The sequence below is a fragment of the Micrasema longulum genome, unplaced genomic scaffold (assembly GCF_059751315.1).
Source record: "Micrasema longulum isolate JH-2025_06_02 unplaced genomic scaffold, ASM5975131v1 h1tg000863l, whole genome shotgun sequence".
NCBI classification, from domain to species: domain Eukaryota; kingdom Metazoa; phylum Arthropoda; class Insecta; order Trichoptera; family Brachycentridae; genus Micrasema; species Micrasema longulum.
This window is the reverse complement of record NW_028278055.1, coordinates 1-27,689: the sequence shown is the minus strand read 5'-3', so window position 1 is coordinate 27,689 and position 27,689 is coordinate 1. Positions and strand designations below refer to the sequence as shown.

At 30.9% G+C, this 27,689-nt stretch overlaps 2 protein-coding genes across 3 annotated transcripts in view; one reads left to right on the top strand and one right to left on the bottom strand.

The window, feature by feature from the left end:
* The window catches only part of FER (tyrosine-protein kinase Fer), a 182,668-nt gene extending 161,762 nt beyond the window's left edge, over positions 1-20,906 (top strand). The window contains exons 3-15 of one of the 2 annotated variants that reach the window (XM_088231258.1): positions 4,341-4,437; positions 5,256-5,457; positions 6,573-6,707; positions 8,030-8,314; positions 9,890-10,103; positions 11,382-11,585; positions 13,678-13,872; positions 14,599-14,775; positions 15,240-15,453; positions 16,595-16,747; positions 16,858-16,980; positions 18,176-18,298; positions 19,040-20,906. In XM_088231258.1, coding sequence (XP_088087384.1) covers positions 4,341-4,437; positions 5,256-5,457; positions 6,573-6,707; positions 8,030-8,314; positions 9,890-10,103; positions 11,382-11,585; positions 13,678-13,872; positions 14,599-14,775; positions 15,240-15,453; positions 16,595-16,747; positions 16,858-16,980; positions 18,176-18,298; positions 19,040-19,182 — 2,265 coding nt within the window. In that variant the 3' untranslated portion in view covers positions 19,183-20,906. The remainder of the gene's footprint in view (positions 1-4,340; positions 4,438-5,255; positions 5,458-6,572; positions 6,708-8,029; positions 8,315-9,889; positions 10,104-11,381; positions 11,586-13,677; positions 13,873-14,598; positions 14,776-15,239; positions 15,454-16,594; positions 16,748-16,857; positions 16,981-18,175; positions 18,299-19,039) is intronic. The other variant, XM_088231259.1, reaches the window with a different exon arrangement.
* A 2,870-nt stretch (positions 20,907-23,776) lies between these two features.
* On the bottom strand, positions 23,777-27,526 carry eIF2Balpha (eukaryotic translation initiation factor 2B subunit alpha). Its single transcript, XM_088231260.1, has 4 exons — positions 27,416-27,526; positions 26,511-26,623; positions 25,250-25,394; positions 23,777-24,102 (listed from the first exon to the last, which is right to left on the bottom strand). Exons 1-4 carry the CDS (start codon positions 27,506-27,508, stop codon positions 23,827-23,829), a joined length of 627 nt encoding a protein of 208 aa, XP_088087386.1. The 5' UTR covers positions 27,509-27,526; the 3' UTR covers positions 23,777-23,826.
* Between the last annotated feature and the right edge of the window lie 163 nt (positions 27,527-27,689).

The following is a 27,689-nucleotide window of genomic DNA, read 5'->3' as shown; positions in this document are numbered from 1 at the left end:
ATATAAAGATTTGCAACTGTGCGACAGATATTAAAATATAGATTTTATTTTTAATAATATAAATTACATTTTTTACATATTATTATTTACAATTTGTGTACCATTAGTTGTTTTACATTATGTATTCTATTTATGTGACAATTATTTATGTTGCCAATATTAAAAGGAAGCCTCTAATTGGTCCTTATGAGATGTAATTAAAATATGTATCTTATAATTTTATCAATGTCCATTGGATCTCCAATAAAATAAAATAATATAATGTACTGATGAGTGAAATATTTAATAAATGAAATATGTCTGTAATAGGGAAATATCACGTTTTGTTTTACAATTTTAAATTAATAAGGGTCTTTGAAATACTGCTGAGAAAAAAAAAATTGTACTTATTAGTAGCATAAAAATTATTTTTGATTTTAAATTCCCGCGAAAACAGGTCATTGCATTGACCAGGCCCCTAATACGTAACGATTCGGTTAAAATTTGAACTTTGTTTGTGACCGTTTCAATTTAAATAGAACATTGTCACGAATCTTAACGTCACAATTGTCAAGATCAAACATGTCGCGTTTTTGAAAAGATATTTTTTTTAACAATTTTTTATTTTAAAAAAATGTATGAAAACATTTTTCCACAATATCAATATTGATTTTGAAAATACAATTATTTTTTCTAAATGCATTTCACTTGTTTTTATCGGTATTCGTAGTATGTGATATTTTCCTATTGAATATGATTCTTACTTCAGTATAATATCGAGTCTTTCACTTTGAAAAACTGTTTATATATAATACAACATGGTAAATTAATAATTTCGTAAGTTTTGCAAGTGATTATGGAGTCATTTTTTTCGTGGCTCTACTTTTCCATTTTTCTATTCATTTATTCAACACGAAAGTTAGCGTTACAATTTATAGTCTCGTCATTTAAAGTTGTCATTAAAAGTATCTGCCTATAGTCATTAAAATATAGCTTGATTAGAATGACAGCTGTCAAACTAATTTCATTAGTGATGGGAAATTACTGATCACTGATCAAATCGATTTTATCAGTTATTTCATGCAATCATGAAACTCTGTTTCCGAAAATTTAAAACTGAAAGAAAACTAAAATAAACCTAATTATTAACGACGTTCTTACAAGGTTACATCATTTTGCAAAAAAACGTTAGAGATGGGACAAATTGATCCATGTAAATTGATCGAATAAAAAAATAATTCATATGATGTTGTTCATGAAAAAAGTATAAATGTCTAATTTTTGGTGAATAATTGTGTTAAACACACTACTCGTATCATAGGCTTGTTTTTGCGTTTTTTATATCAATTTTCGGAAACAGAGTTTCATGATTGCATGAAATAACTGATAAAATCGATTTGATCGGTGATCAGTAATTTCCATCACTAATGAAATTAGTTTGACAGCTGTCATTCTAATCAAGCTATATTTTAAGGACTATAATAACGGTGACAGTCCCGATAAATCGGAATGAATGGCAACAGTAACCTAGTTGTCAAACTTCTATATACAGTTTTGTTAAAAGAGTTTTCCATTATTTAGTAGTATATATACCGGGTAACATGTTTTATTAGTTTAAATGATACACTTTGATGTGTAGATATTTTGTGCTTACACACAATTATCTAGGCATTACTATAATCGTATAAATCCATTACGACGAACAAGCTCAATGGCCGACACAATCACATAGCATCCGCAATCAGTGATACACTTTCTTGATCTAGATTCATCTTAAATTGTAGCGCAACAGGTGTGCCAAAGAAAAAATATATTTGTCCAGATTCAAGCCAAGCGAAAGTGTATCGTCGATTTACGGGAGTAAATTTTAAACCATTTGGTTGAGTAAACCATAATAGTTTATTACGATAAGGTTTATTTGTATGTATGTATGTACAATGTACATAATACATGTATCTCAACAGAGAGGGGAAATGTTCTTTTTGATGTAGGAATATGGAAGTCTGCCATGGTTTTGACGGCGGCGGCGTGTGGCTCTAGTACAGAAGAAAAATATTATTTTTTTTAGAATACTATATCTTTTATATGTTACTTGTTAGACAAAAAAAATGTAAAACGAACTCCCTACTCCCCCACCTTTACTCTATTAGGGAGGTAAAAACGTTATTATTAATTATGTATGTTCATACCCTATGTAATATATATATTTTTTTAATTTTAACGAATAAATAAAAAAAATATTGGCTGATTGATGTAAAGTGTAATGAGGAAGTTCAATGCTACGAAAAATTGAATATAAAAAATGTTTTCTTACGTGCGGTAAAAATTAGAGCATTCAGTTTTATTATACGGCGAAGTTTCTCGAAAATGTATGAAAAAAAATTTTTTTTTTTGAGCGACATCACTAATTATCAAGAAATCAACCAATGATAGAGTGTTGTGATAGATTTCCAGTTTACGGAAAACCAACCCACCAATCAGCATAACTCTCCAACAAGAAGGCGCAGTGGCGCTGTTCGTTAGACGACTAACTGTGAAACTAGCGTTGCGGGTTCGATTCCCACCAGTTGCAAAAAAGCAATCTAAGAAATATTTTTATCTCAATTAGTCTGGGTGTTGTGGTGTATTTTTCATAACTTCCTTACCCGTCCTCTCTTTCCCATCTGCTAATAAGCCTCTAAAATAAAGATTGAAATGTCACTATCTAAATGTTTGAGTTGTTCCTTTCTCCTTCTTTCCTTACCATCCCCTCTCCTCTCTTCATTGTATAGTGTAAATTTTTACATAATTTCAGTTTCAAATTTTGTATAAAATTATAAGATTCTATATTTACCTAGAATATATCCATTTACTTGTAATTTTCTCAAACTGAATGGTTTGGGTTGGTAGGAAGAAATTGCCTTAAGGCAATATGCTCGCCCTTTATTGTATATGTATATAAAGTGTTAAATAAATATAATAGAGGCTTAGCAAGTTATTCGTTTGAAAGGACATTTTTTTTAAATATTTAAAAATTACAAAATTTTGACAAATCATCAATGCTGATAATACGATACATAAAAATATTTTTTGAATAATTTTTGGCTTAATTTGATAGTCTATTAACAAATAAAAAAACCACTGAACTTCCTCATTTTGCCTATATTTTAACATCAATACATGAATTTTTGTTAGGGTATAAATTCGTTTCCATTACATTTTTTCTTACTCAAAAATCATGTATACACTTGTAGCTAACTCATAGAATGAAGTGCTATTTACTAATAAAATAAAACAAATATATTTTTCAAACTGGTTACAACATTATTTTGAATAAAAACAAACCAACATCATGAAGCCTAAATTACAAAAAAACCTACCACGTATTCCAAAATGCTCCTAATCTCGCATGCGCAACATGTTAGCTATTCAAAATAATGTTTACTCTTTATATGACACGTGAAATAATTCTGAATTATGAAGGTTTTGAATTATGCGGATTTATTTTACTCCGATAAACTATCTCTGAGAAGACATGGCTTATCATGTTGCCAAATCGTCAAATCTCTCGCGCGTCTAATATTTTTTTAACTTCTGATTTGTATAAAAAAAACACCACAATTATCTGTATTTTTATACAAATCTAATAAAAAAAATATTAAATGTTTACTTGATTCGATGCTTGTGTCTATACATTTTCTTGTACATGTTTCATTTGAAATTTTCCGACACAGGCGGAAAAAAATTTCATGATCAAAATAAAATCATAATTTAATTTCTGCAACTAATGGTGCATAGCGAAACAACCTCTGCGTATCTTGATAATTTTTGTTGCATAAAGGTAAGATGATCTGTCTTACGCTTCAGGCGCCAGTCCAGAAACTATGAAATACTCTAGTGTAAAAACACCCTTTTAAATTACATTTCATGTCAACCATGTCGGGAATCGATCCCAAGACCTTTTGCATGTTAGGAAAACTCGCTGACAGTTAGACCATGAGCCGGTTTTTTTTTTCATTAGTAATTTTAAAAATAGTACTTATGCAATATGCGTGATTGTTCACTGAAAAATGGTAAATTGAAAATAAACAAAACAATATTGATAGCATAGAATTAAGAATAGTCTTCTTAATTCTATGAAGGATAGTAAAAAAAATTTAACACCCCATTTTATTTACTTCAATTACCATGTTCAGACTTGCTAAAAAAATCATAGTATAAATCATAACATTTTAAACTGATAAAAACATTAATAATATATGGAACAGGGTAAATTACCCTAATTAGACAGCCAAAGCAACTTTATATTACTGTTATAAGTTCATGTAGGTATATATAATAAGATTAATAAATGTATAAATATTATTTCTGTTTTGTTTCAGTTATCTGAAGATGTTACTAGAAAGCAAGCGGAATACCAGAAATATTTAGAAGTATATAAACAAATGAGGAGTAAATTTGAAGAAAATTATATTAAATGTAAGTATATTCATAATGCAGTATTTAAAAACAGAAACAATTTCAATAAAACAATAAGTAGGTACTTACAATAACAAATTAATGATAACATTGATAACATTGATACATTGATAAGTACCTACTCTTAAAACAGTATGCAAACCTTTCAAGATATGTGAGTGTATTTGTGTTGAAATCAATGTATTTTGTTATAAGTAAGATATTATGTTACTGAAAATATTTCTTTATTTAAAATGATCAACATCATTGTTTAAAACATAAATAAAGCCGAGTTGTAGTAAAATGCATCGCACTGATTTGTTTTTGCTTTATTTTTCATGTCAGTAATATTAAATTTTATTTGGGGATCAATAAATACAGAATGAAGTTTATTGCTACTATCCGTGGCTCTGTTATAGGTCGTGTCGCATATACAGATCTGGTGACTTTCAAATGGAATTTTTAGACTTTTAAAAAGTTTTGTAATCATTTTGTCGGATTGATCACGTCCAATCAATTTAATCCCAATCAGTGAAGAATTTACTTCCCTCTTTTCCTCAATCCAATGTAGTACAATTATGTAGTACTTCTGGATAACCTTATTTTAGCACAAAAACCATATTACAGAGCTTCTTCAGGCAGCTTTTTTCATTCGGCAATGAGTAATTTTTCCTTGAATGTGGGCACCGCCAAGGAGACTTAAGTCGTCAGATGCAGTGTACGGTATGTGGTGGGCACGCTGTTTCCTAGCTATTACACAGTTGCTCGGTGCTTTTAATTTTATGCGCTCTAAAATGCTGGGAATATAAATTATCCCGATTATTAATTTCCTTTTTTAGCACCCACTGGTCGAGGTGGGCGGAAGTTGGAAGAGATGCGAGACAAGTACCAGAAGGCCTGTCGCAAGCTTCACCTCACGCACAACGAGTACGTGTTGCTGCTGGCTGCGGCAGGGGAGTGCGAGCGAGACCTCAAGGGGGTGCAACTTCCGGCCGCAGTGGCCAGACAGAGGGCTGCACAGGACGCCTTTATTATCTCATGGTATGAGTATTGAAACAATCTGGATTAGACATTTTTCGACGGATATTTTAATTTATTTATTTATACATATGTACAATACAAAGTATTACATCTTAATTCATGCATGTAATAAATAAAATCAGTCATATAAATAACACATACCTTATATATTGCGGTGTAATTACTACGTAACTTCAAAATTGACATTTGTGAGTTACCCACTAAAAACACATTTTTTTATCCTCCATAATTGGTTTAGAGACGGTTTTGAATTAGGCTATTATTTAGGGAGGTAGGTTTTTATGAATGGTTTATTTTGGAATCAATAACTAATTTTCCGTTTTTGTTGAAGTTTGCTTATAATACCCTCATATGTGGAATTTATGGAGGAAGATACAAATAAGTGTTTTTATAGGGTTACGCAAAAATACTGATTTTGAAGTTACCTAGTTGTAGTAATTAACCCGCGACATAATATCTTTCAACTTTATATAAATCCCCTTTGATGTTGATATAATACCCCTAATGATGGATACTGTAATGCAATCCGAAATGTTGGAAAGGAGTACGAACCACACACAGCATAGTAAGCCAGAAAAACTTATTGTGCATCTGAAGGCTGTGAAAATATTTAAAAAATATTAACCTCTCATTCAATAAATCAGATTTTATATACAAATAAAATTATATAACTGTTGTTTTTTTTACCATTGTAGCGTAATTAAAGCATTTTCTTATTGACACAGAATGGCAATTTTCTTCACAGCGTCACGTCTCATTACTGCTAGAGAATGAAGACGATAAATAATTGAAATGCTATTTATTACACGCTTGTGACATGTCTAAATAATTATACGTCATTGCATTATAAGTCAATATTAATGAATTAAGAAATAAGATTATTACATTTATTTATTTATCATATAGTAAAAAAACAATATTTTTAGAAAAAGTTGGTTACATAGTAAAATAATTAACTGAAATAATAGATCTCCAAAACTCAATAAACAAAAAAAATAAAAATGTGTGTTGGCTGTCTACCAGCCATCATCAACCTCTCTTACTTTACATCAGTTTTTTCAAGTTTTGTACAGACAACAGTTGTTTTCAATCTTTTAATGTTATTTTATTTGTAGGCGATCACTGCTTCTTGAAGTTGCACAGACTACAGACACCACAGACCAATGCAGAGACAGCCAAAAGAGTATAGAAACCGCCATACAGAATATTAAACCTCAAGACGAATACAAAGACTTTAATGAAAAACTAACGTAAGTTCTCAAATATGTGTATATTTATGTACTACTAGTAATAAGTTAATATAGTAGTACTTTAAATAGAAATGGGTAAACATAATGTGATGCCATAATAAAGATGCCTTTTTGGTATATGAAGGTACACTCTGAAAGCTTTCCACATAAACTTTCATTGGAAAATGTTGACAAGATGAGAAAGGTAGTTGAATTGATTTCTTGTCGCATATTAAGAGGAAATGCGGTCTCACTTTTCTTCATATGTATTATGCCACTACAGCAATATATAATATATTGATGTATTTTATAGATATTTCTTGATAAAACTTCATAGTTAATGATTTAGATAAAATCATTAATCAAACTTCTTGGTTTAGTTAAACTTTTCTTTCATTTTAACCAACAGGCATCTTCAGGACTGGTAAATTGTTTGCGACATTTACCATGACTTCTTAGGCGAAAGCGTTCGTTGGTCAAAATTTAAAAAAAGTGAATCTAAACCAAGAAATTTTATCTGAATCATTTATATTAAATATAGATATTTACCATTGTCGTGTCCTAACATTTAGTTTTTTTGATAAATTATTTACTATGGGAACCATAACCATCCAAAAAAACCCTTAAAAGAACCCAGTTTTATCTACTTTCTTCGGACTCAGGGATACAAATATGATGATTATTTTTGAAAAACGCAAAACGTATCGACACAGAAAATTTTATTCTGATACTTTTTCTAAAAAAAAAATAAAATCAGTTTCGTTTTGAGATGCACCAACGGGACTGCTTACCACATACGGCTTGGCGGTGCCCACATACACGGAAAAGTAACAACAACGGGATCATGAAACATTGATTTTTTAGATTTTAGTTAGGCATAATTAGCCCCACGTGCAGTCGTCTTTTTTACACAGTATTGAAAAGCAATTTTCAAATACCTATTCATCAAAATTCTGTCACTGCGTATGCCTGACGCTCACTTTTTTGTGCGTGCTGGACAGTATTATATTCAGAATCATCGGTAGGTACTGTTATTCTTATAAAGTCTTGTTGGAATGACATGAACAAATTTTTAAATGTAGTTATTATATTGGTTGAGAAGTAGAATATAAAAGAGACAATATATATTTAATTGCGATAGCTGAATTCTCCAGTTCTTTTTACACATTTTCAGAAGAAATTCTGATAGTGTTAAAAAAAAAAATTTCATTAAATGTGTAAAGAAAATAAGATGGCATGATTTGTTGCCAGGATGGTCGGACCTATTCTCTAAATCCTCCAATATTAGGTAAGGATTTGAGAGATTTTAATCTTTGAATACATAAATATTTTTCTCTTTCTAGAACCCCTCCTACAGATGCCGTCACATTCTCATTTGACCCATCCTTAGTAGAGGACACGTCCGGGAAACTTCAGGCAAACCAACTTACTGTGGATAACCTCACAGTTGAGTGGCTAAAGAACAAGCTGCAAGAACTAGAAAATAATATTCAAGAAAACAAAGATAAACAATCCACTTTACAAGGTCCCGAAATAATCACAAGTAATGGATCACTAAAAAATGGTGGAAGTCCCAAAACTAATGGTACTAGGGTCAATGGATGCAGTCCGGAACCAATTAGCAACAGGTATGAGATAATTAATTATTGTTTCTTCCAAGTAATGTTTATTTAACTTTAAAATGTAATAATTTAAAAACTTTTCATCACTCTCAAGTCAGTGATTGGTAACCTTCTTCGCTTAATCAAAATTTTGAAAAAAAACGTCTTGACCAGGGTGCCATGTCACATCTAAGAATATTATTATATTAATATGATTTTTTATTAAAAAAACATTGAATTTCTAAAAATCTAAAGATAGAAAAAAATTATACTAATTAAATTTATTCAAAATTGTAAATTCAATATGGGATAGCTCAGAACTGTTATCTCTCATCAATTTCAGGGTGCCTGGAAAAATTACTAGATAGGTACCACCATTTTATAGCAACAATTCACGGACTGCATTTACTTGTAATGCTGTATTAAATAGACTCCAAGAACTCCAGCAATAGATATTCCCACGTATCAGATATATTTAGTGTAGGATATTGTCTTATAGATCACCTGTTGAACATTTTCAAAGATGGTAAATGGTAATTAAACCTTTAGTGTAATTGTTATATGAAACAGTCCTTTATGATTTTCTTGTTATATTGATCCTTTAAAATATTTCATTATTTTATTTAATTTTTAAATTTATATTTGATTGTTTTAAACTTCTACTGAATGTGTTATAAAATTTTTAGGTTTAATTTTTGTTTCTAAATCTTGAGAATAAAGTAATGTATGTTTTTTCAAAAAAATAATTACACCCGATATGTTTATGTAATAAGTTTTGTTAAAGGAAATTTTGCCTTGTATGTCAATAAAATAATTTAAAAAATATTATAATTCTTGCAGCCATAGTAAATGAGTTTTGAAAAAGCAAAAAAAATGTATATTTACATAAGTGACTTTTTTGTTGCTAAATGAGGAAGTTCAGTGGTTTTTTATTTGTTAATACTATCAAACTGAGCCAAAAACAGTTTTATTTTTATGTATCATATTATCAACGCTATGATTTATTAAAGTATTGTAATTACTCTGCAAGTGATGTCACAAGTTTTGCTAATTGGTGAGTTCGCTTCAAGTGAACTTGTGACGTAGTTCAAAGTAGTCAATTTTTTTTTTTTCATACATTTTTAAGAAACTTCGCAATTCCAAAAAATGCTCTTATTTTTTCCGACTGCAAGAAATTATTTTTTATGTCCAATTTCCCATAGCACTGAATTTCCTCATTGCATTTGCTAAATTTTCAATTGAAGGTTCGTATTTTGCACATTTTTAACACAAGCAAGCGTTACAAACCGCATCAGTCAGTCGGTCTCTTAGGTCTTACAAAATTACTTAGAGGGAAATATTCTGAGTAAAGCCATCCCTAGATTTTTAGTAAACGATGCATATCAAAATGTCTTGGCTTGTCATCTCTGACACGCGTGTCATAGATTATCCTTCACTGCACCCTAAGTGGGCGTCCATAACTTCATACTATCAAAACTAAAAAAATAATTAGAACTCATACTGTTATAAAAAAAAATAATGCAAGGTTCTAAGTATTGCTGAACCAATTTTAAATATGATTTCAAATCTTCATAATGATACATATTACTTTAACAACACTAGAAATTCTCCGACGCCCGAAAGCCCTATAATCCCCGAGGGTGGAAGGGAACTATCAGAACTCCGATGCAGCGAGAGACAATGGAGCCGACAAGCGGAGCTGCTGAAGCAAGCTCTCAGTGAACTCGGGTGTGAAGAAGCTCCCACGGCCTGTCCGGATCCTGCTACTCCTCCACATGTCACCCCTCCTCGATCACCCGCCAACGATGACAGACAGGTAATATTCCATTATGTTTTTTTAGGTTAGGTCAAGCATTGTCATATCAGGTTAGGTTAAATACCTTAAGGTCGGGTTAGGTTAGGTAGAGGTAATGTAGCGTCGGATTTGATTTGATTAGGTTAGTGAGCATGGTGAAGTACAGATATACAGGTATTTCTTAACTGTCATTCTAGGAAACTAGAAACAAAAGATTAAAACACTTGCACAACCATGCATATTTGATTAATTACAAATTAACTGAACTGCAGTAAGGAGTAGAATGAATGCTTTTTAAATCTGATATTTGAAATTGATATCAAATATAGAAATCCAAAAAAGACCCTATAAACTGTTTTGGGAAAAGATATTGTATGCATTTTACATATACATGTAATAATCATAATTAGATTTACTTAAGGAAGTTATTTAACGATTTAAAGGTATTTAACCCTATTTTTCATGATGATAAAAAAATATGTACCGATATTTATAAATACGGCAAAAAATCCAAAATATTGTGAAAACGTATCACTTTTTATTGCTAAGTTAGAGTTGTACTTAGTAAAAAAGTTCATGCAATTCATCAAAAACTCATGTAGGTACTATTTCACATATAAATCACATTATTTTTATACATATTTTAGCTAATGTCGATATAAAGTATACACATTTCGCATAAGAATTATTTTACGGTTCTGAAAAAAATCAAATCAAAATCAGCCCCCTTCTTTATTTACATTCAAATAACGTATGAAATGTCACTTCCTGAATATTTCCATTTTCCCTTTCTCCTCCCTCTTTTCATAGTATAGTGTAGATATTTAGTCATTTTTTAATAATTTTTTTAATATGTTCATATACCCTTGATTTTGTCAGATTAAACCGTTTGGGTAGGTTGTGAGAAATTGCCTTAAGGCAATATGCCCGCCCTTATGCATATATGCATGTAAACTATATAAGTATATCTTTATATTGTTTAAATAGATAAATATTTCTATCAAACCTACTTATGTACTATGTACTTTATATTATATTACTATTACACTATTTTATTATTCATTTATTAAATTACATTAAGATTATCAACGGTGGTTTAAATTTTTTCATATATACTTTTATAAATACATGTTTTACTTACGACATTAATTGGTTAAGGTAATATTATGCATAGCCTAAAAATCAATTAACATTCTTAAATGTATGTTATTTAATGAATTTATTAGTAGTCGATTAGAATAATATGGTGGTGGGATATTGACTGTTGGTATTCCTCAAAAGTGAGTTCTTAATTCTTAGGGTGATGGTAGTTCAATAGCGTCTACAGCGTCTTATGCTATCAGAAGACACCTAGCTTCGGTGTTCCCACAAAGGAGGCTGTTCAAAGCGTTCGGGAGGCCGTTCACTCGCCGCAAGTCCGCCCCGTGCAGTCCAGTACCTACCCCGAAGCTCAGGAGTCAGCGGGGGGGCAGCGAAGGCCCATCCGCCCTAGCCAGCCTCTCGGTAAAGCCCAAGATGAGAGCCATTAAAAAGAAATGTTTTAAATCATCCATCCGCAAATCTAACCTTGCCCGTAATAAGTGTGCCATTCCTGAAAATGTCGGTGTCTTTGTGTCGAGGCGTCGTGACCTGGACTGTAGCATCCAGAGCTTGTCTACTAATAGTAGCGATGGTGGCGACTCTAGTTACAGTGTGGTGAGTCCGTCAACTAATGCGAGCATGCAACAACTGGCTGATTTGACACTGCACTTGCTTTTTCTTTAATGACAAGCAAATCACATATTTCTCCAAAACTTGGAAGATTTCGTATGTATTACCATGTTATTTGAAAAGCTTTTAAAATTTCTTGTCCTGTTTTTGGCTGTCATATTATATAAAAATTTGTAACAACCTTTTAAAAATCTTATCTCTAACTTTAACAATTATTTATAAATTAATATATTTGATGCATGTGGTTTATGGTGTTTGTGATCTTAAAATAATTTTTCAGTATACATAAACTTTTTTAGTTTACATGATTTTTTTTTATTAATTGATGTATTTGTATTATGTATGTAAGTTACAAAGGCTTTTTTTTGTATTTTAAATTACAAAACTTTAAACTGAGTTTTCAGACCTTTATTTTTTACATATGTAGATATTTATATCCAAAACCATTGAAAAAATCAAATGGGTGTTTACCACTGACTATTCAGTGGTAAATACCCATTTGATAATATCTATATATTGTGTATACCTAAACTCTAAACTGTTTTCTTTATTAAAAAGCAAAAAATACCAAACTTTAGCACGTACACTTCACAATACATTTTTGCTGTTTTGTTTATGAATATTTTATTACCAAATATTTTTTTTTATTATTTACATATTTTTTACGATTATTTTCACTTTATTACTTATTGCATTCACTTTATTATATTTAAGCTAAAATTAATTAGTTTAATTTTATTGATATCCAATTTTCAATTGTTATAATAGTTGCAAATAAAAAATATCCTCATTCAAAAGCGATATTTTTAAAACTTCACTGTGGGATTTTTGTAATGCTTCTTCTTCTAGATTGCGAAATGAATTGCGTACCAAGGCATCTTGTCACATTAAAACACATTTTTTGTTAAAAACTAAGCAGGAAACACGTCACATTGAACTTCGAAAATTTATAAATAAAAGCATCTAGCCCACTTCATCTATTTTTATACCTCCAAAACTTTAGTTTCTCGCATCAGTTTGTGAGAGAGAGTTGACCTGCTAATTTATTTATAGCATCTTCATTGCATAAGGATCATTTTAGTGTGTGGGGTCCAGTGACAATTACATCAGTTTGTTTTCGAATTACAAAATGTGACGTTTGGATGCAGCTCTGCCAAGATTTCAGCTCCACGCACTTTCAACCGATATTTCATTGGCCGTTTAATGTAAACTGAACTTGGATGAAAGTATCAGCAGCATTTTTCCGAGCAAGTTTACATTCAGTTCTGTCAAAGCTCTTTACACTTCTGCGCTCTGCATATATTATTGTTCAATATTTAACAGTAGACAGATTTCATGTTTAGTGAGACGGAGGACCCTATATATACCAATCACTTGCCACCTGTCATCACACCGCGAAAGAAAAAGAAGCTTAAAGAAATATACAGTGAAGTGTGTATTGTTATTTATATAAGTCTTCTCATTCTGTACAATACGGAAATTACGTATGTTGATAAATCAGCAAAACAAACCGCATAAACAATTATCCAGATGTTTTTTATATAAACTCGTTCTTTCTTTTAAACTCTTCATTTTTTTGACGTAACAGAAGTGTTCGTTCAGCAATTTTTTAAACTGCATACCATAACTTATATTAGTTAACATTTATTTTCAAAATATTAACAGTGATAAAAGAAAATTGATCAAACATTTTTGACAACTGCTATAATTGTGTATTTACTGGTTTACAAATACAATGTTGCAAATTTGCCGTTACTTATTGGTGTAGAATGATTATACAAATGAAATAAAAGCCATAAAACAACCTTTTTAGATACGCATAGATTATCAGTCGTCATGAGTTGGTAAAAATGCTTCTTCCTACAAAATGTCTGTTCATCTACAGTTACAGCCCTCAACACGACCTCTGGTGGATGAAGAATGGTTCCACGGAGTATTGCCACGAGAAGAAGTTGTACGGCTCTTGAGAGTTGATGGAGATTTTCTAGTCAGAGAAACAACAAGGAATGATGAATGCCAAACGGTTCTTTCCGTTTGCTGGGGAGGACATAAACACTTTATTGTACAAACTACACCAGAGGTAAATTATTAAAAAAGGTTATCCTACCATGAAATTACCATACCTTTTTATCTTTATTTCTTATTTCCACCAGATGTGTTTAGGGCACTGTGTTGGTAAATTGTTGTGTCCAGGCATATAAAGAATATAGTACTATGTGTGAAATAGAACCAGAATCCTGGACTCGTGTTTTCGAGTGAGGAAAGTCGGCCTCGTAGTTCAGTGGTTGGGGCATTCGCCTGCCTTGCTTGAGATCCTGGGTTCGTTTCCTGTGAGGGTCGACATGAAATATTCATTTATAAGGTGTTTGTTACCTGAAATATTTCACTGTACTTAGACTGGCACCTGAAGCATAAGACTGATCACCTTACTTTCATGTAAATGATGATAAAGTTACACTACTTTTTGTATACCAATGCAGCGCCCTATGATTCATCAGGTACGGTTAAAGCGAGATGATAATGATGTTGTAATGATTGTCATTTGGATTTAAATATATGTTTTCTGGCAGTTCATTGTACCTTATTTTAAATACAAAACAAAAGACAGATTAAATGTATTTATAAACCAATAGGAATTCAAAATATCTAAGGGTGATTAATTGTTTACTTTTTTTATAGTAAATCAATTTAATTTTGTGAATATAATATTATGTCCATAAGGGTAAGAATGTTGAACGGTTTTGGAATCATAACCATGTTTGTATACTTTAAAAGAATTAAAATCATGCTTGCGTTTTCTTTACAGGGTCACTTTAGGTTTGAGGGCCCTGCCTTCCCCTCTGTAAAAGAGTTAATACTGTATCAGCAAAACAGTGGACTGGCCGTAACAGGAAGGTCTGGTGCAGTTCTCAGAAAAGCAGTAGCGAGAGAGAGATGGGAACTCAATAATGACGATGTGGTGCTCTTGGAGAAAGTCGGAAGAGTTAGTCTAATAGTCTTAGTTGAATTGTCTCTTAACAAGTAAAAAAAATAAAAAATCACTGAACTTCATCATTAAAAAATCGAATATTTTAATAATTCATACTGTTTTGCAGCATTAAATCTGCATAAAATGGTGCATACTTTTTTTTTTTTTAACTAATTAACAAATCAAATATTTAAAAAAAGTCATTTAGAAAATTATTAAAGTTTTCTGATATTGACAAAATTACCAACTGCAACACTTCAAATGTGGAATACAACTTACATTTAATTTTCTTTTTACTCACCTCTACAAAGTGATTTGCATTATTTCCTAGATAATATTGTCATTCATTTACCTACTCATGCACGTGGTTTATTCTTTTATAATGTTAATACCATTATTATTTTAATACCATATTATTATTTACATGTTAGTTTATGTTTTTGAGATGCATTATTTTACATTTTTTTATATTTCATCAGGGAAACTTTGGCGATGTATACAAAGCTCAGCTAAAGAGTTCCAAACAAGAAGTAGCAGTGAAGACTTGCAGGATGACATTACCTGATGAGCAGAAGAGAACATTCCTCCAGGAAGGTAGAATCCTGAAACAGTATGACCACCCCAATATCGTGAGGCTGATTGGAATCTGCGTCCAGAAACAGCCTATCATGATTGTTATGGAATTAGTCTCAGGTATGTAAACAAAAAATAGTTAATCACTCATTCTATTTTTCTAAATATTTGCTAAATACTTTAACTCATGTTTAACTCATACTTTAACACATGTACTCAAAATAGGACTGATTAAAATTTTATGATTAAAAAATATCGCACCCCCAGAAGTGCACGGTCGTAAGTCTAAATTTGGCAGTTTTCAGTTCTTTTCTCTTTCTTAGAAGAATACTCACGTATCTCTACGATTTTTTTGGGCAAGATATACCACAAACTTAAGAATTATTTTTAATCAGTTAAGTGAAATATCGAGAAGAACACTGAAGTAATTATGATGTTACAGTGTTCTTTTAATATTTCAACAGTTAAATAAGCAAATACCACCAAAAATGCATGGAATTATAATATCAATATGCATTTAGTTACAAGCATTGATAATTTTTTAAATGATTGTTTTTGCTCTCCTGCAAAATGGCCAATTTATACATCCCAAAATGTACTTCTGGTGCGATATCTTTATGTTATTGTCTTAATGAGTAGTCTAATTGTTTTGTTGACAAGGGTCTTTTATTTGTAAAAAAAAATAGCAGTGTCAGAATATAAATGTGTTAAACAATGTGTATTTAAAACAATCTTTAAGAAAGAATACTACTTATTCAATTTATTTTGTGTAAAATCATAAAACCGGTTTTAGAACATGACAGTTTGATTTTTTGAAGACCATAAATTTTTTTCAAAACAGCTTTTTTCTTCAAGGTATTACTTTGGTGTTTTCAATACTAGTTTTATACAAATCTTTGCTTATTTTCATTTGAAAATGAGAGGGTTAAAGGCAAAACCGCCTCTGTCCATGATCACTGTTTTTGGAAATGCCAACAAAACCAGTAGCCAAAAGACCATTTCTTTTACGTTCAATGTGCAGATTTAACTTAAAATGAATTGTCTTTTCCTTAAAGTTGCGCATTGAACTTAAAAGAAATAGTATTTTTGCTGCTGGTTTTGTTGGTATTCCCAAAAACAGTATTCATGGACAGTGGCGGTTTTGCTTTTAACCCCCTCAAGTAGTCCTTTTCGTTAAAAAATAAGTATTATCATTGATTTTGAAAAACTGTGCAAGCTTTAACTTTAAAGTCTGTTTTATAAATAATGATGTGTTCAACAGGTGGATCTTTGCTTACATTCTTGAGGAAGCCCGCTGGCAACTTGAGCCAGAAACAACTCCTCGGCATGTGCCGTGATGCTGCGGCAGGAATGAGATATTTGGAAAGCAAAAACTGCATCCATAGAGACCTTGCCGCTAGAAACTGCTTAGTTGGTAAGTCTTAAATATGTTGCCATGTATTTCAGTTATGTAAATAGCAAAGAAAGATGGTATAAACTGTTTATTACTTTACATAATATATTTATTTGTTTGTTTTCTTCCAGGTAAAGACCACATAGTCAAGATTTCTGACTTTGGTATGTCGAGGGAAGAGGAAGAATATATAGTTTCTGGGGGTATGAAACAAATTCCAATTAAATGGACAGCGCCTGAAGCTCTTAACTATGGTAAATAAGTAGTGATTGGTTTGTTTATTCATCGGTTTCTTTAGGTAACAAAGGTTTTAAAAGTCCATAAACCCCCTTTACGATGCCTAAATATATCAAAATAATTATGCTGTTGGTAAACAGCTAATTTTCCTACCATGCAAAAGGTCTCGGATTCGATTGCCGACATAGGTGATATGAAAATATTGATTTAAATGGCCGTTTTTACACTAGAATATTTCATGGTGCCTGAACGTAAGACTGATCATCTTACCTTCCGTGTACCGGTGCAGTGCCCTATGCACCATTAGGTGCGGAAAAGGAATGATGATGTTGAAACAGATAATATTGTCTTAAAACAGAGTTCACACAAAGAAAATACAATAGAAAGAATAATACTGTCCTATCCAGCTCCATGAACGCCCTTGAATGCGAATGACCACAGTTTAAACAAAGAATACTGCAAAAATAGATACATGACGACGCTTGCGGTGGTGGGGTTAGCCATTGTCCTGCAGAGATAGCTTGCCCGCCTTTCTTTAAGACCATGTCTTGGTTAAATCTAAATTTCTGTTCACATTGGTCCAAAGCTGGGACAAAACAGTACCTGGAACCTCTTTTTACACGAGGAATACGTTCCACAATGCACCGTGTAAAAAAAGTGCTCTACAAAAAGAACAATGCTAGATAGGTTTCCTTGTATAAAAATCAATTAGGGATTTCAAAAAAATTAAAATGTTTACAACTTGTTGTGCTTCAATTTTTTTCTTAAATATAACATGACATCAAAATACTTAAAAAACCGTTCCAAAGGTTGTAGGTTAAATAACAAATTACTATTCTTAATTATATTAATGTTACCCATTGTGAAATTAATCTTCAAATTTTTTTTATTAAAATTTTTAGACCGTGTTATATTGAACGTTTGTTGTTATAATATACACTGAAACCGATGTTCCAGTTCATTATCACATCCTCGTGTGAATTATGCATTAATTTAGGTACTTTTTGTATTTTAGTGACTTTGACGTATTGTAAATATTTAATATGTTTACAATGACTAGTACGAAATCTACAAAGTAAATTTATTGATACATATGGTGATACTAATTTATGGACAAAACAAATATATCAAAATCCCTCACCATTATTTCACTTTAGAAATACTCTTTGCTTAAAAAATGGGCTAGTGGTTAAACAATTTATTTCTTTCTAGGTAAATACACATCATTGTGTGACGTCTGGAGTTACGGTATTCTAATGTGGGAGATTTTTGCTAAAGGAGACACACCATACTCTGGTTTAACTAATTCCAAAGCACGAGAAAAAATAGATACAGGTAAGAATAATAAATATATTCTACAATATTTTAAAAAGTAAAAATAATCATGTACGATGCAATTCAAACGAACAGAAAAAATGTTTGCCACTGTGGTTTTGAATATCACATGTGTATCTTCTTACGTACACATACCAATTATTGAAGAAGAAAAAAATGACAACTTTACTGTTATCAAGTCATGTCATTCTCAGCTTGTTATTTAGACCGTGTCCACTCCACAGATAGTATATAGTGTGTCTTGAAGTCTAAATTTTGCGCATCCTCTTAAGTTGAGTTCGTATACTTCATTTCTGACATAAGCAGTCAACAAACTGTTAGTAGTGGACATCCAAGAAAAGAATATCTGATGCCTTGTAAAGTACGTAAGCCAGATTAAGCTTCTTAAAAGCCATTCGCAGTATGTAACCTAAATAATTAAATCACCTCTGCTTAAAGACTGTTGCAGTCACTGGAGACAGCACATCTATGGCCTTATTTCAATAAGAAATGCGGAGAAGTTCCTATAAAAGTCCACAACCGAATTCCTTTCCTTTTTTAACATTACTCAGATATGGATGGCCAGAAAAAAAATCTACTCGAAAAATGTAAACCTCATGCATTATAACAAGGTCATTAATACTGTTACTCGTTACATATATGTATGTAATTCATTTTAATAATAGATTGCTGAAAAAGTCAATAGATTGCTGAAATTACCCCGGCTTCTACATAAATATAAATGTTTTTACCCAATTTCAGGTTATAGAATGCCAGCTCCCGAGGGCTGTCCCGAAGAGATGTATTCACTCATGATACGCTGCTGGGAGTATGACCCGGAGTTGAGGCCACACTTTGACCAGATCTACACGACTGTCGACACCATATTTAATGACATGCGATGATAGTGATACATAACACCTTAAAAAACATTTATCCAGACTTGTACATAGTGCTAGATTAACTTTTAACTATAGTGTAAAAGAGTGATATTGTAAATCATAGATAAGAAATCAAGTGCCTATAATATTTTATATTATTAAGTCAATTAGTAGTTATATTTTCTAATATGCAATAGTTTTTTTGTTGTTTGATTCATTATTTTTTTAACCACATATATTAAACTGAAATCCAAAGTACAATTATTATGAATCTATTTATACATTATTTTAAGAATGTATGATTTTATAAACAATATATTATATGAAAAATATGTATGTAATTCCAACATATTAACTTCCATGAGAAAAAATAATTTTAACAGAATGCATAAATTTAGGGATATCTAAATATATGTTTTTTTATGTTCATAAATCCCAAATGTTTTATAATTTATTGTTCAACTTTTATGACATCCTTACTAAGAAGTCTCAAAAATAATCAAAGAATGTTTGGAATATGCACTTCACTGAAACCATCTTGTATTGGTGATTTCAGCTAATTAATAGAATCTTTCTATTCTTTGTTGACATCTATGAATCTGCTCATATTAAATGTGTCATATTGTCCATATAAAATTTAAGAGTCGTTGCTCACTATAAGCCTAGTGGATTTAATATACTTGGATGTAACCGCTTCTTCAGAATGCTGAATGCATCTGTGGAAGGTAACTATACGCCCCGGATTAAACTCACTAAAATTTAATAAGTCAAAAATCTGAAAAACAAAGAAAAAGCAACTAAGAATGCATGTAATAATGTATTAGACAAGTATTTTAGTTTAAATTGAGACAATATTACTGGTTTATTTTTATAATTTAAAATCATGCGGTAGGAGATATTCAATATTACCCAAAATGTTTTAGCGAAAACATACCATCTAAACTCATAAAATAGTTTTACACAATTTCATGAATTTACACAAAAAATAAAGTTGTGCCAAAAGTGAGATTTGTTAGTCCTTTTTTTAAAATAAAATTTTGATTGTGTTAAGTTATAAAAATAATGATGTATAAATATGGTATTTGTAGTTATTTTTTTAAACATCTCGTAATCTAAAAGTTCTGTCCATATATATTTCTTTACATTATTATGCATGTGAAATTATCAAAGTAATTAGAAAACTTATTCCGTGATTTTATCGAAAAATATATTACTTTCTTGTATAGAGACAGGTTCCACAAATATAATGTAAAACAATGCTTTTCCTTGTGTATATATAACTATCTTTTTATTGTTTTTTCTTTACATACATGTAAAATATAAAAACTTAATCTTAAATCTTTGAAAAATTCTTTGAAACTTCCGAATGCCATTTAAAAAATTGTAACCATTTGCCATTGTTTTAATAAATCTTTTATGTTATTATTTAATTATAAATAATTTTATAGTATACTCCACGAATACCTACACATTTAATACTTCCGACTAGAACATAGGTATTTAAAAAATATTATGAAATATGCAATATAAAACATTTATACATTTTTATATTTTCAATATTATGTATGTATTTACATTTATATTTAAGTGTACAGTATTTTCATAGTATTTGTGTACAAATGATACACTTACATTGTAATAAAATGTTTTAGATTGTTAGATCTGAATGATTCTTTATTTGTGTATGTATTTCTAATGTAACTTATGAATAAAATTCAATGCATATGTATAAAAAGTTGAAGTTCAAATATTGATTTTTATTACTACCATATCCAAACGAATATCTACTGCATTTATACTGAACTAATATCTACTCATCCGGGCTTAAGGGGTGTTTCTAGGTTCTCCCGGGAGCATATTCATTTCAATAACTTTTTTGTTGATCATCATATTGATTTCAATGTGTGCATAATCCTACCCCCATAATGTTAAAAATGTATAAAAATCATTAAAATATTTTTCTATCGAATTCATTAAATAATAATTCACGTTAGTCTTTTCCTTTGTGTATATATATAATATAATAATAATAATAATATATATAATAAATAATCTTTGATGTTGGTCAGTTCACACGTGTGCTTTTTGCTATTTGGTCGCTTTTTTCCAGCCATAACCACAAAAAACCGGATTTGGTGCTTTACATTTTACATGCATTCTCCCTCCCAACTCCCCGATGTACCGCCCCGCTAACACATTCAACACAGCGAGATGTCATATAGCATCCTCTCGCAACAGTATATAATGAAAAAATGTATGAATTTTGAAGAAAATTCAAAATATTATGAAACATCTTTAGAAACACTACCATAACAATCATAAAACCTTTTTTTATAGTCCTATCTATGGCATTTTAGCTGGGGTACCCCCCTCAGGAATTTGCAGACTTTTTTCACTTAGGCTCGGAAAGGTTCTCGGTACTCGAAAAGTAAAATAGAGGTACCTAAAGTAAAATTTGGCATTGACTAACTGGGATACTTGGCGAAAGAAACACAGACTGTAATGCACTTGAGCATCTATAAATAACATGTACATAATACAAAGCATCGTTGCGCAGGCAATATCTGTTAAATAACAATTTAAAAATTGTTCAAGAGATCAATAAAACAATGTACCTTTTGAAGGAACATTTTTACATTATTATTATTATTATTCATTATAGGCAGGCAGGTTTTGCCGGTGCACCTATATCTTGTGTACTGATTTTTGTCTGCGTTCTTCTTCCTTCAAAAAAGCATCCAAACGGTTTTTGAAATTGAAAGGAAGTTTTTCTTGGGATTAAGGTGGAATTGGGGACGATAGAGCTTCTAGTTATGACCCTGTATATTTATATTGGGATTTAATTGATACATCTCATGCAGGGGGCAGTCGTAGTAATTATTTAATATCTTATAAGTTTCTATCAAGTCCCCTCTCTTGCGTCGTTCTTCCTATGATGCAAGTCCTAGTGCTTCAAATCTACCGTGGTAAGGCGTCCTTTTCAGTAGTTTTGGGATTTTTGTAGCACATCTTTGGACTTTTTCCAGTAGCTCGATGTATTTATTAAAGTAGATATCCATACTCCAATAAAGGTCTCTTACATAGGTCTTGTATATTTTAAGAAATATCTGGAGTAATATTTCAGAATGCCTTTTTAATCAAGTAAATTACAGACTTGGCTTTCTTGGCAATAGATGTGATGTGAGCTTCTCATTTTAAACCCATTGATATGATTACGCCGAGATCTTATTGATGATAGGGTTGTTTTTGCCTATGTTAAGAATGGAAGATTTTTCAGCATTTATCCATTGATGTGGTTCAAATCCTGAAGCAGTTGTCCAGAGTATAGAAGGGGGTTTGCAGACAGTTAGGTGTCATCTGAGATTTTATGAAAGTTTTGAGATCTACAGAACGAAGAGGATCGGGCCAAGACTGAACCTTGCGGAACGCCGCTATGTACATTATGTTCTGTAGATAAGGTGTTGCCTATGTTTACTTGAAAGATACAATTGTTCAAGAAATCTTCAATCCATCTTAGTAGCTTAGTGCTCCAATATATTTTCTTATTGATAACAAAAAGGAAAATTAGGTGACTTTATTTTGAAAAAATATTTAAATAGGTATTTTGTTGAAATAAAATTGTATAATTTAATAAGGAATTAAAAACATTAAAAAAAATGAAAGCTTTTTTAACAAAAAATATTGCCGGCGCAACGACAAGATATTAGAAAATTATAAAGACTAATTATAAATTTTTTATCAATAATATTTTGAGTATATCCTTTTTTTAAATTTTTATTTTATTCGTATAACAAATATGAGTGAGTATACAATATTACTACTAAATACAATTTTCTTATTAATTAAACACGTATATTAACATTAACGTTTCCTATTACGTAAAAGAAAAAACAATTCTTGTTTACATAATGGGGAGTGACGTCTTGCAATAGTTTGTTTATTTTATTTTTAATTATTAATCTTTCTAGGATAACATATAAATTACAAAAAAATAAAAGTTTTTTGATTAAAAGCACTGATTGTGCTACACAAAAAAGAATTATAAATGTATCTTTTCACTTCTTTCTTAAATAAGATGTCCTAATGGAAAAAATATGATTATTACAATAATTGGTATGAAAAGAAGCAAAAATTTAAAAAGTATTTTAAGGTTTTACCCGGTAGACGAAATAATTCTGTCAGATGAATCTCACTAACATCAATAAAGGTTTCGGCTCCTTTACTTTACAAAAGCCACCAAATGGAAAACTTGAGGAACAGAAGTTCAAACATGGGCAGAATGGTGAATGTTCCACAATGTGACACTTATGACTTGTCTACCGCACTTGTAATCCCTGGTTAAGTTTCTAATGGGGTCGACATGAAATATAAATATTTGTTTTAAAGATGGTTTAACACTGCAATATTTCACTGTCCCTCACATTTGTGTAATATATGATTGAGGTACGCTGCATTTGGTGTTTTAGTTTAGTGCCTTATGCACCATCGTGCGCAGATAGGGGTATGATGATTATGGCACATACACACACCCATAATTTCACATCCTAAATATTAGTTATAGTCTTAGTTCCTTTTAACAATACCAGTCTAAGATTCCAACATTTCAATGAATACAAGATAAAATAAAATTTGTTTTATTGAAATAATCCATAGTTCATTGTTCTCCTGTTACAAATATAATTTGATTAGCTCATCACTTACAGCTGAAGGTGTAAGTATTCCTAGATCAGTAAATAGAAGGGTAATGTACGCAGGAGGTGTGTAGTCCACTAGAGGGTGCTCCTTTGAAAAATCTTTCTCCAATGTACTGGACAGGTACTTGAATTCATTAGGAAGATCTCTCTGGTTCAGAGGGTAAAGTCTAGCAAATTTAAAGCTCTCAGTTAGAACATAAACAGGCTTTTTAAGTTCTTTGGCACACATGGCTGTAGTGTATGTTCCTATCTGTAAAGTAAAATAAAATTGAATCTATTATTAAGTTGAAATCAATTATTACTATGAATAATGTTTTAAAGATCGTATCCATCTCACTTCACACTTCCCATGAAGAACAACGTGACAAAAAGACTTGACTTATTAGCTCCATATGTTTCGATTTCATGTTTAGTAAACACTGTGAAAATAAAATAGGATACAAATTACAACACGGATGGAGAATACCTTAAATAAGGGGATATGGAAGTCTAGGCATTTACAGGGCTTATGGCCTGTCATTGGCTTTACACACTGTGTAACATTCACCATTTTGCCTATATTTGAACATCCATATTTCTTCAATTCTTCCATTTGCTCTTTAACTTCACTAAAATCAACAAATGGAAGAATTGAAGAAATATGGATGTTCAAATACAGGCAAAATGGTGAATGTTACAATTATTCTCCATCCCTGTTGTAATTTGTTAATCTTAATGACTCCCGAGGGTGTGAAATCCAGTCTTTTGTCTACGAACATTTGGACAAACTCAAATATTGTAATAAAATAGGATACGATTCATTAGTTAATTATACCTTGATGAAGTTTATGTAGCTTTGAAACTGGTCGGTAGAAAATATAAAAAATAAGTGGTTAAAAACAAAACTGTTTTATATATTTTTATTTATACCACAAGGTTAGTGCTTTTATTTTATATAATATATCAAATACAGTGCATAGATGTACATGCATCAGCCTAACTGCTAGCAGTTAGGCTGATTAATAATGATAGAATTATTAGAAGAGCAAGAAGCTATTATTTATTTAACTTTTTGTACATAATGTTATTTGTACATTGGCGGGATTATTGTAAATGGTAATTTCTTGCAACCAACCAATAAAATAATAGTTTTATTTTTATAATTTAGCTACAGAACATATGCAATAGAAAATAAAGATTAAAAAGCTAAGATCCATAAAAATATAAATTTGTTTATAAATTACCTTAAATCAAAACTATTACTCAAATTTATTATTAGCTGATATTATTTCTCTGTCTTGTTTTTTAATGCCGTGGTATTGGCGCCGTCACTGTGTGATCTGCCATTGATGAAAACTTTAGCAGGATTAAGGCTAAAAACTTATGTATAACGAATTGTAATGAATTTATATTGTTACCTTATTAATAATGCCACCACTCTCTACAACTCCCTCAGCTCCTATCATCACAATATCCACCTGTTCCATAACATATCCAATGGAAGCATCCAGAATTAATGTACACTCTACTCCGCCTGCTCTCAACTCCTTGCACATTTCTTCTCTAAAATAATAAAAATGCACAATATGATAAATAGAAGAGAGAAGAAGAAGAAGCAGATTTTAAGTCTATCTCAAAAAACTATAGCAAGAATACTACAATACTATAGAAGCATGTAAAAATAATCTGAAAATATCAAAATGTCAAAAATGAAGTGTCACTAGATATCAAAATCTGCTATTTATCAAATCTTAGAAAATTGCTTAGAAGCAACTTTTGTTTTTATGTAAGCAACATTAGTCAATTCGTCACGCAACCTAGAATTCTTCCGGCGTCTCCTAGATTTCTTCGCCATTAACACAGTGTGGGATGAAGATACGAGTACATTGGCATAGGTAAGCTTGAAGTCTTAAATGCTGATCGTGTTTTTAAATACTTAAATGCTGTCAAAATGCAATTCCTCAGGCGAATGTATAGTAAAAAGATGTATGATAAGTGCACGAATGTCGAGATCCATGAACTATCTAAGGCTGAGACACGCATTATCGACAGAATCAAAAAAGGGGTGCTGCGTAGGTTTGGACATGTAGAGCAAATGGACAGCGAAAGAACGGCTAAAAGGATCAACGATGCGAATGTTGATGGATGCAGAAAACGAGAAAGACTGAGAAAGACATGGTATGATCAAGTTCATCAAATACTTGAAGATGGACATGTCAAGAGTAGTAATAATCGGCGTGCGTGCATGGGAAGAAGTATGAATGTAGAGGAAGCGAGGTCTGTATGCAAAGACAGAGTGATATGGCGCTGTATCCTCTCTGCCTACCCCTACGATGAAACGGCACGTTGGTTTGTTTGTTTGTATACCTAGTTTTATGTTATTTTTGTTCAGTTTCTTTTATATGTTTCTTCTTATAAATGTTGTAATTGGCTTAGGCCGTGCATATAACAAATACATCACTACATAATTAATTAAATTTAATTAGTTGATTGGGCCTCAGCAAACGAACAGATTGTGAAACCAGTTGGCATTAATTAAGATATTGTAGTGCTTTTAAACAAATTTTTGATGGAAATTTATCTTGTCATTGGTTTTAATTGCAATTTATCAACACAATATTCAGAAAACAAAATTGCTTGCGAGTAAACATGAGACAAAACTCTTACAATTAAACTTACCCAGAATTATCTGGACATGATGTACTCACAAATACTTCAAATCTTTTGTGAGTATTGACCGCTTCGAGCATAGTTTTTAACACAACTCTTGACTTTGAATGGGTAAGTATTTTCTGAAAAATAATCATTTAAAAAAAATAATAACAGTACAGTAATTTATATAACTCCTTAAATTGAATACTGGAAAACTGCGGTCTGTGGTGTTGCGGACTCATGAAACAGAGGCTCAAGTGAAACCCTCTCTATCTTTATTACCACAGTAATTTATAACCCGAATGGGCCCCGAAATTTAAATAATTTGTTAACCAACAATATTTTGAGCATGTCCAAATGTTTGTTGATAAAGCGGGACTCCACCACCTAGGCAGTTATAAAGAATGACATTTACTACAACAGAGTGAAAAATGTTTAAGAAGGGAATTTATGACCTGTTATTGGCAAGTCCTGTTGTAGAATATATTATATATTTAAAATACATATATATGTATATTTTAAATACATTACAATTTTATAATTTTAAAATAATACAATTTATATAATTATAAACAATATATACTACAAGATGATAACTTGAGATTCGCATCATCACTATAATTGAAGGTTCGAATCATTGCTCAAGCATCATGGCTCTGGCCAGGGTCATAATAGTTCTACATTATCTCTGGACAGGGTTACGATTAGTTCCAAAATGCTTAGATAAATGTACAAAGTTTCCAATCTATTACAGTATAATATTATATCTTTAATCTATAGTATTAATAGATGCATAAAACAAAACATAACTCTTTTGTTTTTTCAAGAGCAGTGTTCATTTTTCAAATAATTTTCTTAGTGACCATAGAAAATGATCATAGACTTTCATTGATTCATAAATAAAGTTAATACTAATAGTTAATAATACTTACACAACCATCCACTATGAAGGATGCTGCTTGTCTGGCTACTTTTCCTCTCGACTCTAAAAGTCGATTGAGAAATTGTTTTCCTCTTTCTAACATAATTTGTTTGCATTCATCAAAGGACTAAAAATAAACATAAAATATATTAAATGTCATGTGTATTTCACAATTATACTTTAAATAAATAAAATATTTAATTGATTTAAATAAGTATTAAATTAGGCATTTTGAAAAAGCTCATTTTTCTTTTTTAATGGTCTGAATTATAGTAATGAAAGGA